At 39.8% G+C, this 14483-nt stretch overlaps 1 protein-coding gene across 8 annotated transcripts in view; it reads left to right on the forward strand.

The window, feature by feature from the left end:
• bcor (BCL6 corepressor) overlaps positions 1–14483 on the forward strand; it is a 302269-nt gene that overhangs the window by 227310 nt on the left and 60476 nt on the right. For all 8 annotated transcript variants that reach the window (XM_072260470.1, XM_072260463.1, XM_072260465.1 and 5 more), the window contains one exon: positions 11127–11254. In XM_072260470.1, coding sequence (XP_072116571.1) covers positions 11127–11254 — 128 coding nt within the window. The remainder of the gene's footprint in view (positions 1–11126; positions 11255–14483) is intronic.

Here is a 14483-nt window from a genome sequence, read left to right on the forward strand (position 1 = left end):
ATTTTTGAATGCGTTCTTGAAAGATTACACAAATTAAACAATCTCTCAGTGCATTATTAACCCTTTCTTAGAACTGACAATGATCAGGCAATCTCTTCAATTCAGCCACATATGCTGAAATGGGCTCCCTTCTTTAAAATTCTGCTTATGAAACATAATATGTTCAGCAATTAACAATGGGTTTGGTTTTAAATGTTCCTGTATTCCTTTCACAACATCAGCAAAGTTCATTTCTGCTGATTTGGTTGGGGCAGTTAAACTTCAAAGCAAACTATATGCCCAATGCACATAGCAAAGTTGGTACTTGTTTCTCATTGGCTATTTCATTTGCTTCAAGATATTGTTGAATTAGCTCAGTATACATGAGCCAGTCATCCATTGTGTAATCAAACTCATCAACCTTTCCAAAGTGGCCAGCCATTTCTGCTTTGTTGAGAAGGAGAAGTTGCTTGGGAAGCTGAAAAGTCTGAAGATAGGTAAGTCACCTAGACCAGATGGTCTACAGCCCAGAGTTCTGAAGCAGATAGCTGAAGAGATTGTGGAGGCATCAGTAATGATCTTTCAAGAATCGTTAGATTCTGAAATAGTTCTGGAGGACAGTAAAATTACAAATGTCACTCTACTCTTTCAGAAGGGAGGGAGGAAGAAAGGAAATTTATAGGTGAATTAGTCTGACTTCAGTGCTTGGAAAAATGTTGTTGATTATTAAGGATCGAGCTTTGGGGTACTTAGAGGCACATGATAAAATAGTCCAAAGTCTGCATGGTTTCCTTATGGGGGAATCTTGCCTCATCAATTTGTTGGAATATTTTGAGGAAATAACAGGCTGGATAGGTAAAGGAGAGTCAGTGGATGTTGTTTATTTGGATTTTCAGAAGGCCTTTAACAAGGTGCCGCACACGAGGCTGTTTAATAACATAGCCCATGATATTACAGAAAAGTGACAAGCATGAATAAAAGATTTAACTGATTGGCAGGAGAAAAAGAATTGGAATAAAAGTTTTTTTTTATGGTTGGTTGCGGATGACTAGTGATATGCCACAGGGTTCAGCGTTAGGACTGCTTCTTGTCACATTATACATCAAGGATTTGGATGAAGCTTGTGGATGATATGAAGGCTGGTGGAGGGGCAGGTAGTGTTGAGGAAGCAGGGTGCTTGTAGAAGGACTTAAACTTATTGAGGGAAATGGGCAAAGAAGTAGCAGATGAAATATATTACAGGGAAGAGCATAGTCATGCACTTTGGTAGAAGGAAGAAAAGTATGGAGTATTTTCTAACTGAGGAGAAAATTCAAAAATCAGAGATGCAAAGGGTCTTGGGAGTCCTCGTGTTGGATTCCCTAAAGGTTAACTTGCAGGTTGAGCCAGTGATGAGGAAGGCAAAAACAGTGTTAGCGTTCATTTCGAGACAACGAGAATACAAAAGCAAGGATGTAATGCTGCAACTTTATAGGGCATTGGTCACATTATATTTGGAGCATTGTGAGCAGTTTTGAACCTCTTATGTACGAGAAGTTGTAGTGGCATTGAAGAGGGTCCAGAGGAGGTTCAGAAGAATAATCCCAGGAATGAAAGGGTTAACATGTGAGGGAAGATTGCTGGGTCTGGGCCCGTACTCACTGGAGTTTAGAAGAATGAGGGGGGAATTTCATTGAAACCCATCAAATATTGAAAGACCTGTGGAGAGGATGTTTCCTATAATTGGGGTTTGTAGGATCAGAACACACAGCCTCAGAATAGAGGAAAATCCATTTAGAACAGAGTGGAGGAAAAATTTCTTTAGCCAGCTAGACTGCAGTGCAGCCAAGTCATTGGGTATACTTCAGGTGGCAGTTGATAGGTTCTTGAAACATAGATTGATGGGTTAGTAAGTTTGCAGATGATATGAAATTTGATGGTGGTGTGGATACTGTAGAAGACAGGCAAAGGATACAATAGGATTTGGATTAGTTGCAGGTCTTGATGGAGAAATGGCAGATGGAACTTATCTAGGCTAAATGTGAAGTGTTGTATTTTGGAACTTTAAATGTAAAAAGACAGTACACTGTTAAAGGCAAGACCCTTAACAGTATTGAATCTTGGTGTCTAAGTCCATAACCCCCTGAAAATGGCTATTCAGGTTGAGAGAGTGGTAAGGAAGACATGGAATTGAGTTAAATCAGGAAGTTGTGCTGCAGCTTTTTAAAATTCCAGTTAGGCCACATCTAGAGTTTTGCATTCAGCTGTGATCACCCCATTATTGGAAGGACATGGAGGCTTTGGAGAGGGTGTAGGTTTACCTGAATGCTGCCTAGATTAGGGGGCATGTGCCTTAGAGAGGAGAGCTTGGATAAACTTGTTTTCTCTAGAGTGGCGGAGGCTGATGGGATATCTGATAGAGGTTTATGAGATGATGAGTGGCATAGACAGACAGCCAGCATTTTTTTCCAGGGGATGAAATTTTTCTAAGTATTTGGGTTGCATTTAGATGAGGGGGGAGGGGGTTAAATTCAAAGATGATGTATGGAGCAAAATTTTTTTACAGAGTGGTGAGTGCCTGGAATGCACTGCCTGGGGTGGTGGGAGACAAATACGATAGGGGTATTCAAGGGGCTCTTAGATAGGCTCATGGATGTGCAGGAAATGGAAGGTTATGGACATTGTGTATGCAGAAGGAATTAGTTGACTATTTAATGACTAATTTAGCACAGCACAGTATTGTGGGCTGAAATGTCTGTTCTTGTGCTGTACTGTTCCATGTGCTGTAGTGGTTCATTGTGTCAACCATCCAGTCTTGAAGCAGGATTGAAGATAAATCAATGTAGAATTAAAAATAATAAAAATACATTGTCAGTACAGACCCTATTGTGCACCAGAGTTCCTGTTATGGTGTGTGCAAATATAGTTTTTTGATGCTGTCCAACAACCAGCTGATAAATTTTTACACAGTACACCTTTGCTATGATGTCTATATTTCTTTAATTGTAATTTTTTTATACTTTAAAATTAAAATGGGGTTTGATTAGGATTGTACAACACTTTTTCAGGATAAGACTTCTACAGTTTTGGATCTAGATGCTATACTTGTGATACAAATTGACTACTACCCAGCTGAAATTTTAAATTATACGAAAATCCATTCTGTCTTCATTAGAAGAAACAGGTGAACTACTTACAACAATGATGCAGTCTCTACAGATCACCGATTAATTCTTTCAAGTATTAACCCACACAGAGCGTCAGAGAAATGTCTAGCAGGGAAGCAGTTGAGAAAAACAGATAATATTGTTGCAATTGCAGAGAGCTTTTATGCAATCATACCTGTAATTATGGTTTAAAAAAGTTAAAGAGCATATGAAATAGGAGTAGGAATAGTCTAGTTACCCCTTTGTGCCAGCTCGACCATTCATCAGATTATGGCTGATCTTCTAATTCTACTCTATTTTCCTTCACTTTCCCAATATCTGTTGATTCCCATTATATCCATAAATGTATTGATCTTAATGACTGAGCCTCCACAGCTTTACAGTGTAGAGAGTAGCAAAGTCTCATCATTCTCTCAAGAAGAAATTTGTCCTCATCTCACCCCTTTCCTTATTCTGAGATTGTTGGTCTGATTCTGGAATCCTTAGCTGGGGTTGATCTCCTACAAAGTCCTGTCAGAGTTTTGTGAGTTTCAGTGAGATACCCTGACATTCTTCTGAATTCCAGACAACACAGGCCAGATCCGTTCAGTTTACACAAAATAATCTGCAGATGCTGGGGTCAAAGCAACACTCACAACACGCCGGAGGAACTCAGCAGGTCGGGCAGCATCCGTGGAAAAGATCAGTCCTGACGAAGGGTTCTGGCCCGAAACATCGATCGATCTTTTCCACGGATGCTGCCTGACCTGCTGAGTTCCTCCAGCGTGTTGTGAGTGTTCCGTTCAGTTTATCTTTATATAGCAAACCAGTCATTCCTCTAACCAAACCAATGAATATTCTTTCTATGGCAAGTACAATCTTTCATGGTTAAGGAGACAAAAATTGCAATATAATTCAGATGTAGTGTAATTGAGCCTCCTACATGTAATGCACTCACATCCTCTTGCAATCAAGACCAATATATAGTATTTGCCTGGCTAAATGTCAGCAGCTGCATATTGGCTGTCAGTAATTTGTGTACAAAGACACTTTGGTCCCTTTGCGTATCAACATTACCCAATCTCTCACCATTTGAAAAAATACAGTTTTCCTAAAGACAGGAGTTTCTACAGATGCTGGAAATTATGCAGATGTTTTCCTATCTTGTGCACCAAAGTTGATATCTTCACGTTTCCACATTAAATTTCATATGCCAGGCTGGCTGGTGGCACAATGATATCGGCGCCGGACCTGGGAGCGGAGGTTCCTGGGTTCGAAACCATTCCGGCCCGCTCCTGAGTACACTTTCCATACATGCTGGGTTGAGTGTTGAGATCGCAACTCGACCTTGTAAAATAAAAAAAGGGAAAAATACTTTGAAAATGTCTGTGTGAGGAGTGGCGCTCCACACAGTCTCTCTCTTGCTCCGCGCCTTGTAAAAGTCATAAAAAGGACATCATCATGGACGTACGCACACACAGATGCACACGCACACGCAGATGCACATGCACAGACTCACATGCACGCAGGCACACACCCCCCAAAAATAAATAAATTTCATATGCCATTTTCTTGCCCATCCCCTCAGCTTGTCTTTATCTCTTTGCACCTTTATTTACATCCGTGTGCCTACTCACAAGTCTCAGGTAGTTATGTATCCAATTTGCTCCCTTCTGCCAGATTGTTGATATATGAACTCCGATAACTGGTGAAAAAGTACTGATGAAGAAGACACAAATTGCTTAAGTACTTGCCTTGCAGGTGGTGCCTCATAGATGAACTAGTTTAATTCCTGGACTTAATGGGTAAGATTGATGTATTAATTTGAGTTAGCAGGGTTATGTTACATAAAGATCCTAAAATGATTGATACTAGGCATTGAAGATCTACTTTCTCTGACTAGAAGATCTAAAATTAGGCAGCATAATTCCAGGATAGTGAATCAACAATTTAGGATTGAGATGAGGAGGAAATGTATTTACTAAGGTGATTGTCAGTCTTTGGAATTCTGTAGCCCCAGAGAACTATGGATACTCAATCATTGAGCACATTCAGGACTGATACATATTTTTACATTAGGAATTTGAATTCCACATTTATCAATGGACACATTTTATTACTTTTAAGTAAGTATAGGATTATCATGTAATTGTACAAAGGCTTACACCTGATCGCTCTGGAGTTCAAGTCACTGCTAAATCAGTTAGGATCTGTTTTAGAAACTCATAGAATGATTGGCACTGGGTGGGAAAGTAATCATGACGCACAGGAGCAGCTATGATATTTCTGAATAATGATCCTTACTTGACAGTGTGTGTGGCCTACTTCTGCTGTAAGAGCGAGAGCACAGTTTGCTTTGTGAAGGCAGGAGAAGCATATTACACTTATTGATTTCATTCATTTAGGCTCTTATTTTAATTCCTTCAGGGGTATCTTGCTGGTTAGGTCGCTCAGGCTCTGGGAAAGCTTATTGAAACATGTAAGAATTGAGTGCCTGCTAAATTAATCAGATACCCTTTTTTAAGAGTTCGGCTGATTTGGTAGTGACCTGAACTCTAGTGCAGTTAGGTTTGAGCCCCTGTGCTGTTAAACGATGATTCTGTCCCTCTCTAGATTAATGATTGCATTGTTAAATATAGATTCTCACTAGTTCATAGTTGAGAAGTCATGTGTCTGCAAGAGTTTGCATTCAATGAAAGGAACAAAGCTGATCATCATACACTTAGTTCTGTAAATAAATAGGCCAGTTAATTCCTCTGAATAACTTCAGAAAAAATATATGGTGTATAGTATTTTTAAAATCTTTATAAAGCCTGTGCAGCTTCAGAAATAAATACCATTTTTATTAATTATGGCCTATGTGCAAATTTTAAGACAGGATATTACTTTGAAAGAAAATGCAGGTTTCTTCTTTAGGCTGCAGTGTGTGGCAGTTTGTAGATGTGTGTTCCAGTTGATGTGGTTTTCTTTTGCCTGCTGGATTTAACTGTGTTAATTTAAATTTATTTAGGGCTTGCTATGTGTGAGATTATCAACACCCAGTTTCACTCTATATTCAGGGAAGGGCTATACTTGGAAACTGGAGTATAGAGTGTGCATTTCTGGTTGGGGCATTACAGGAAGGATTAGAGGGCTTTGGAGAGGGTGCAGAAGAGGTTCACTGGGATGTTCCCTGGGTTAGTGAGTATTATCTATGAAGAGAGGTCGAACAAACTTGGATTGTTTTTTCTGGAGCATCAGAGGCTGAAGAGTACCTGATAGAAGTATGTGACATTACGAGAGGTACATATAAAATAGACAGTTATTGTCCTTTTTCAGGGTAGAAATGTCAAATGCTAGATATATATAGTTTTAAGGTAAGATGAGGAAAGTTTGAATGTGATTTACAAGGCAGTTTTTTATGCAGAGATATGTAAGTGACTGTAATGCTGCCCAAGGGAAGCGGTGGAAGCAAATACAATAGCAATATTTAGGAGACGTTCAGACATGCATACAATACATGGAGAGATAAAGATGGGATTTCATTGGACTGGCATCACGTTCAACAGACACACCGTAGGCTGAGGGATCTGTTCCTGTGCTGTTCTACGTTTAAATGAGAAACCACCTACTTCATGTTTATTCAAAAACTTACTTGGAGGAAGATGTATCCCTAATTCAGCATTCTGTTTCAACATTCTCCTGTTGGTTTCCTTTAACCTCTGCTGATTTTAACATTTGTGGAAAAGTGATCATTGGGTACATGTGAAGATGATGCTGAACTCAACGTTGTGAAGGAGCTTCACTAACACTCACAGTAAGCGTGCCAAAAAAGATCATTGAAGTAGATTAACTTAATAACTGTAACTCAATGTTCATCAATTCTGCTCACTGTCAAATTCAATGACTCTGTCAGTTCAAAGAGCATTTCTTGAAATGGATCTACAGTATTGCCTTGGACTCCCCTGCCTTGTGGAATCAGCTTCAGTGAGTGCCAAGTACCACACATCATCTAGTTTTTAGTTCCAGGTTGCAACTCTTAATGATGTTAACCTTTTCTTTCTAAGGACCTGAAGAATGTTCACAAAGGCCAGTGAGAGTTAAACTGTTGATGATCATGAACTGTCTGATTAGTTAGACCACTGGAAAGCATGGCAGTTTTTCTCATGGGGGTGTTCATAATACCAGCGGAATGTCGGTTGCGCTGAAGGTAGTAGCAACTTGTTCAGATACGCAGGAAGGTAATCATGCTCATATTTACTGAATAAAAGAAGCAACAATGTCAAGTGTCAGAAGGAGAATGGACAAAGTAGCAGATGGAATACAGTGTTTGGGAAGTTTATGGTCATGCATTTTGGTAGAAGAAATAAAAGTGTGGACTGTTTTCTAAGTGGATAGAAAATTCAAAAATTCAAGTTGCAAAGGGACTTGGGAGTCCTCATGCAGGATCCCATAAAAGTTAATTTGCAGGTTGAGTCAGTGGTGAGGAAGGCAAATGTGATGTTAGCATTCATTTTGAGAGGAGTAGAATATAAAAGTAAGGATGTAATGTTGCGGTTTTGTAAGACACTGGTAAGGCCTCGGTTGGAGCATTGTGAGCAGTTTTGAGCCCCTTATCTAAGAAAGGATGTGCTGATATTGGAGATACTTTAGAGGATGTTCATGAGAATGATTCCGGGAATGAAAGGTTTACCATATGAAGACCGATTGATGGCTCTGGCCTGTACTCCCCAGAATTCAGAAGAATGAGTGGTGATCTTATTGACACCTAATGAATGTTGAAGGGCCTCATTAGAGTGAATGTGTAGAGAATGTTTCCTATGGTGGGCGGGTCTAAGGCCAGAGGACACAGCTTTGGTATAGAGGGATGTCCATTTGGAATGGAGATGAGGAGGAATTTCTTTAGCCAGAGAGTAGCGAATCTGTGGAATTCATTGCCACAAGTGTCTGTAGAGACTAAGTCATTGGATGTATTTAAGGCAGAGGTTGATAGAATCGTGGTTAGTCAAGGCATGAAGGGTTATAGGGAGCAGGCAGGAGATTGGGGCTGAGAGGGGAAATGGATCAGCCATGATGAAATGGCAGAGCAGACTTGATGGGCTAAATGGCCTAATTCTGCTCCACTATCTTATGGTCCAATTGTAGAGGTGTGCATTTTCTTTTTTAAGCACAATTTAAAATTCCTATCTTCTCCACTGTTGTCTCTCTGAAATGCAGTAACTGAGCCTGATTCTCTCTGGTGCCTCATATATGTGATGAGCAGCAGTGGTGTATCTTGTATCAAAGTAATATTACAACTGAGGATTTTCTTGAACTACTGATCCTAGACCTGCATTTCACCATAGGCTGTTGGATTCTAATTAGGAACACTCCTTTCTCTTTAGTAGGATGTTAGAGTTAAACATGAAGTAAAGGTCAAACTGGGAGCATTGTCGGTCCATATGACAGGGCTCCCAATTAGCATCCAGTTCCACCTACATCTGAGACTATTTATACTAAATTTAAGCAGATTACTATCAGGCATGATTCTGAAACAACTGGTTGTAGTCATAATAAGAACAGAGCTGCATTGCTGGAGCATTTTGAGATTACAGTGAATGGTGTACTTGACCATCTGCTTTCCTTTTGCAGTCTGTCGACTTGGTGGAAGCGGTTTCTGTGGTGGTTAACTGCTGGTCCCATTAAATATCCAGGGCTAACCATTGAAATAAAGGGATAGTTGGGGACTTTGGTGCAATAAGAATATCTCAAGTTATAGGTCCAGGCGCATTAGAATGTGAAGGCTCACCACAAAAATGTATTAACATGAACAGTAAACAACAGAAATTCTGCAGATGCTGGAAATTCAAGCAACACACATAAAAGTTGCTGGTGAACGCGGCAGGCCACATTTTAATTCCACATCCCATTCCCATTCTGACATGCCTATCCACGGCCTTCTCTACTGTAAAGATGAAGCCACACTCAGGTTGGAGGAACAACACCTTATATTCCGTCTGGGTAGCCTCCAACCTGATGGCATGAACATCGACTTCTCTAACTTCCGCTAAGGCCCCACCTCCCCCTCGTACCCCATCTGTTACTTATTTTTATACACACATTCTTTCTCTCACTCTCCTTTTTCTCCCTCTGTCCCTCTGACTATACCCCTTGCCCGTCCTCTGGGTTTTTTTCCCCCCTCCCCCTTTTCCTTCTCCCTGGGCCTCCTGTCCCATGATCCTCTCGCATCCCTTTTGCCTATCACCTGTCCAGCTCTTGGTTCCATCCCTCCCCCTCCTGTCTTCTCCTATCATTTCAGATCTCCCCCTCCCCCTCCAACTTTCAAATCCCTTACTCACTCTTCCTTCAGTTAGTCCTGACGAAGGGTCTCGGCCTGAAACGTCGACTGCACCTCTTCCTACAGATGCTGCCTGGCCTGCTGCATTCACCAGCAACTTTGATGTGTGTTGCTTAACATGAACAGTGGTAGTTCTGGCAGTGGCCAGTAATTCACTCAAATCTGAAAGTTACAGGAACTATTAGTGCGATTTACTTTTAGTGTGATTTTGTGCATTCTTTCAGGAATATAACTTGCTTTCCATAAATTGGTACTCACACAGATTTCCATTCCATGTTACTCCCTGCAATGTGGCACACCTAATAATTATGAAAACTTTTTAAAGCTTCATGAGAGCACAATTAAGTCAACGGCTTTATTTTTCTTTTGGAAAGATTTTAACACCAAGTGCTAGTTATGATAATAGTGCTGCATTCAGTGGATTAGGAAAACATTAAGCATCACCAATAGTACTTTAAAAAGTTATTACTGAAATAATATAATGTTTATGTTACACAATTGATCATGCAATAATTTAACACAATCCTCTAATGGGTTTACAATTGCGAAAGCCATCATATTGGAAAAATTCCCATAATTGGTCACATCAGGAGAAAAAAATTATAAGGAAATTTCTTTGTGGGACTGTTCTGTCTGTTGCATATTCTCTTGCATAAAAAGACTCCAGGATAGATTGCAAAGGTGGACTGGGTTAGCACTTTTTTCATGAGGAATGGAACAGCCACAGTTGGCTTGCAACATCCCAATTAAAGATTGCAAAATCAGATGAGGTTCATTTTTTAAATCATTTTAGAGTGATACTGCAGAGTAGTGGCTGCTTGTAAATGCTGGTTATTGGTATAACTTGCATTTTAAAAGTTGTCAGATTTTTCTGTCAGACTTTTGAGGGCATTACCATTTCTACAATTTATGTATTGCTTGAATCAATTGTAGCAAATTTTTCAGTGAGGTGAATACACAACACTCAATCCTTACCTGAGGTGTTTGTGTTCTTTAAACCATATAAGAGTGTTTTTATCTTTTGTATTGTTATGCATTTGAAATGAGCATATTTTCGTAGAGTAGAAATTTGGTTCAGGAGGCTCACACAGAAGAGGGATTAAAATTCGCCACACACAGCAAAGAACATGAATGTTTTCAATGTGTTTACAGCTGAAAGAACTTGTAGAAATATTAACTCATTCATTTTTTTGATAAATTTTACAACTCATTTATATGAGAAGTATTCTGATATTGATTATTAATTTCACAAACTGCAATACTAATTTTTATATATAAAAAGATTACTTGGTCACTTGCTATAGATGTTAATTTTTCAGTTTGTCATCTATTATTAATGAAGATATTGTGATAAATCTTATTTTGGAATTATATGATATATCAGTTACTCGACTTAAAAAAGGTACAAGAACAAGATACATACCATTGCAAATAGCCCGTTAATGGTTGTGTCCAGGGTCATTAACATACCAAGATGCTTAACCCTGAATAAGAATTAAGATATTATAAGCTTTTAAATTTACATTAAGAACTAAAATAAACTTGAATGTAAATTTACTTGATTAGGACAATGAACAATTGTAAAACAAATATAGACTTGCGAGGAATAAAACATTTACAGTGTTATTTATCCATTGTTCCTGGTAATAAGGAGGCTTGATATATATTTATTTTGTATATTGACAAAGATGTATTTTGTTTTAAAGAATAAAGTTGTGGAGAAGGGAAGCTTCAATCAAAAAGACGTCATGCTGTCAGCAACCCCCTTATACAGCAACCTTCACAGCTGGATGAGCACTGATAGAGTTCGCATGTGTGGAATTAATGAAGAAGGGTAAGATAAGTTTTATTTTTGCATGGTAATAAATAAAACAAAACTTTTGACCCTCATTGGGATTCATCTCTGGGAAATCATAGTTATTTGAAAGGATGGTGACTCTTATAAATGCATAGATTAGATTTGGTTTTCTTGAGTGGTGTGGAAAATTGTTAACCTGGCTTACTTAAAGTTTAAATATCTTGGCTTAATGAATAATATTGAATAGATGGCTTCCTTTTCCAAGCAAAATTAACCAATTCTATTCATTTGTTTTAGTTATATCAAGATATGTGAGGTGACAAACTGTTTCAAATTATAATTTCCAAAGACGTGACTGATTTTCCATTCATGAAGTGGCTCAAATTTTGTGGTTGGTGAGGAAGCAATTGCATTTATGTTCACCATGGAGTCCCCCCAAAAGTTTTGTAATACTTACACCCTTCTTTGTCATTGGCTACTGGTAGATATCAGTTCAAGGGATTTCTTGATATCTGGCAGATTTTTTAATCATTATAGCTGAGCCACTGTTCACATTAACGGAAATACAAGAGACAGCAGGTGATAGAATTTGGATCAAAGAATAAGCTGCTGGAGAAACTCAGTGGGTCAGGTAGCATCTGTGGAAGCAAAGCAATAGTTGTCATTGTGGCCAAGACTCTGCATCAAGATTGAGAGTGTAGACAGGAGATAGCTAGTATAAAGAGGTGAAGGGGTCAGGTAATGCAGGAACTAGCAAACAATAGGTAAATCTAGGTGTAGAGGGACAGAAGGAAGCCAGCTGAGAAGGAGATGTGTGGAAATAGTGACAGAGGTTGAGAAAAGATTAGTGGAGACAACAGAGCTGCTGCTGACTATTAAATCTGATTTTTAAAAAAGGAAATTGATAATTGAAACCAAATAATGTGAGTGATGGTGGGCAGATGGGAATGGTGAGGGGGGGGAGTGAAGGACTGAGTGGATTGAGTGTGTGGGTGATAGGCAGGTAGAACCAGGAGACTCCGGGAAATGGAAGCGGTGATTGGAAAGAAGGGTTGTGCAAGAGGCTGTTGGTGGAGTGGAAGGAGTGAAAGAGATAGAAAGGGTGCTGGAAATCTGATTTTCATACTGCCTAACTATCCAAGGGCAAAGTTACAGAAACCAATTAACCAATAAACCAGATACTAGTCAGCTATGATGTTATCAAATTGTAGAAGAGGTGTTCAGTTGTCCACTCATGTACCCATGTTTCTTTTTCTTTAGTCACCGGAACAGTTTGCTAAACAGTAGTTATGATTTTTGGCTTGCTCTGAAAACTTCTACCTTTCACAATACTTTCAGGGTATTTGACAGAATAATCAGTTCAGAAATACCCATATATTTCATGTTAATTTAAGTGATTTTGGACCTACCTCCAGGATGTATCCCTGCATACTCTCTCCATATCTTCAAATTACTAGCACAGATGCCTGGGCAAGCATAGCCTCAGAGTGACTAGAAAGAACCCGGTATACAGTTGAGTCTCTACGTCTTTCACAAGAGGTGAGTTTCAGGCAGAGCCCCACCTTTGACGATGTTCAAGCTATTAAGGGTTTAAAAGAGTCTCAGATAAAGAGAAAATTGCTTTAACAATTCTTCCAGAAGAAGATGGCGCCAGTGAATAATGTGGCCAAGGGCAACGTCCTCCAAATGGGTCACAAAACTACTTCTTTCACTACTTTTGCATCTTCTTTTTCTTTCAAATGTGCTATTGAAGCCTCTGATCTAGTTTTTGATGGTTTGTTTTTGGGTTGATTGAGCGATCTGGCACTTTGCTGTCTCTGAGTGAGTTCCTTGAGGCCAAGAAGCCTGGAGACGGGACCCAAGCCCACGCAATCAACTCCATTTCTCGCCGATTAAAGACCCGAGAAAGATTGAAAACATCAAGGTGCGGAAGGGGAGTGGGTGTTTAGTGCCGTCTACAGCCTCTCACTTGCTGTTGCCAGAGGAAGGTGCCTGCACGTGATGCTCTCTTTCTGCTTTTTGTGCGCTAGTCCTGGAGGAAGGTCCCTGCATTTGAATGGTCTCTCTCCCTCAATGCATCCGGAGAATGGTGCTGAAATTCTGGGTCTGCAGATTGTGGATTGGACTCCCATTCATGTTATGATGTGTTTCTGGTTGCTCCTTTTTTTTGTCGCTATTTTTGGTGATTTTGATTGGGATGGCCTGCAGATACCAAACACTGAGCTGAACTGAATGTGGAGTCTTTCGATTTGTGTTTTATATTCTGAAATGTTCACTCCTTTTTTTTTGTTGCCACTTGCACTATTTGTTTTTTTTTGTGCATGGGGGGTGGGTTTGATGTTTTTCTTTGAACGGGTTCCGTGGTTCTTCTTTGTTTCATTGCTCTGCGGGGAAGACAAATCTTGGGTTGTATCCCGCATACATACTTTGATAATAAATGCATTTTGAACTTGGACAAATAACAGACTGAAGAAGGTGGCGCCAGCGACCACAGATGACACGACCACAGATGACGTCCCTCAGGCAGTTCGCGAAACTACTTATTTTACTTGTTCTTCTTTCAAATGAGTGCTACTCATGGAAACTGTGATTTATAATTTGATGGTGTGCTTTTGGGCCAGTTGAGCAATCTGGCACTTAGCTGTCTCCGAGGCAGTTTGGTGAGGTTTGGAGCAGAGTGTGTGGCCTAGAGCAGGGGTCCCTAACCTTTTTTGCACTGCAGACTGGTCTAATACTGACAATATTCTTGCGGACCGACCGACCGGGGGCGGGAGGGTGTTCATGTAGGGTTAAACTCACCTTAATATGTCTTTTACAGTTAGGGTTGCCAACTTTCTCACTCCCAAATAAGGGACAAAAGTAGCAGTCAAATCCTGACGAAGGGTCCCAGCCCAAAACGTCGACTGTACCTCTTCCTGTAGATTCTGCCTGGCCTGCTGCGTTCACCAGCATTTTTTTGTGAGTGTTGACGAGACACTTATGTTTACCCCGAGGAAGATTACCATGACCATGAAGCCTTGCGGGTGCTCCTGTGTGTACATGTGTGACGTTCACATATGTGACTTGCGCATGCACGTACGTGCCAATATTTTTTCCCCCACAAATCGGTTTTGGCTTAATCTTCCCGACTACACTGTACATACATTATTCGTACTTTATATAGGCTGTGTATTTATCCTATCATTCCTGCTTTTACTATATGTTAGAATTATTTTAGGTTTTATGTGTTATTTGGAGGGTTATTTTTTGGGTCTGGGAACACTCA

The sequence above is a fragment of the Mobula birostris genome, chromosome 6 (assembly GCF_030028105.1).
Source record: "Mobula birostris isolate sMobBir1 chromosome 6, sMobBir1.hap1, whole genome shotgun sequence".
Classification (NCBI taxonomy): Eukaryota; Metazoa; Chordata; class Chondrichthyes; order Myliobatiformes; family Myliobatidae; genus Mobula; species Mobula birostris.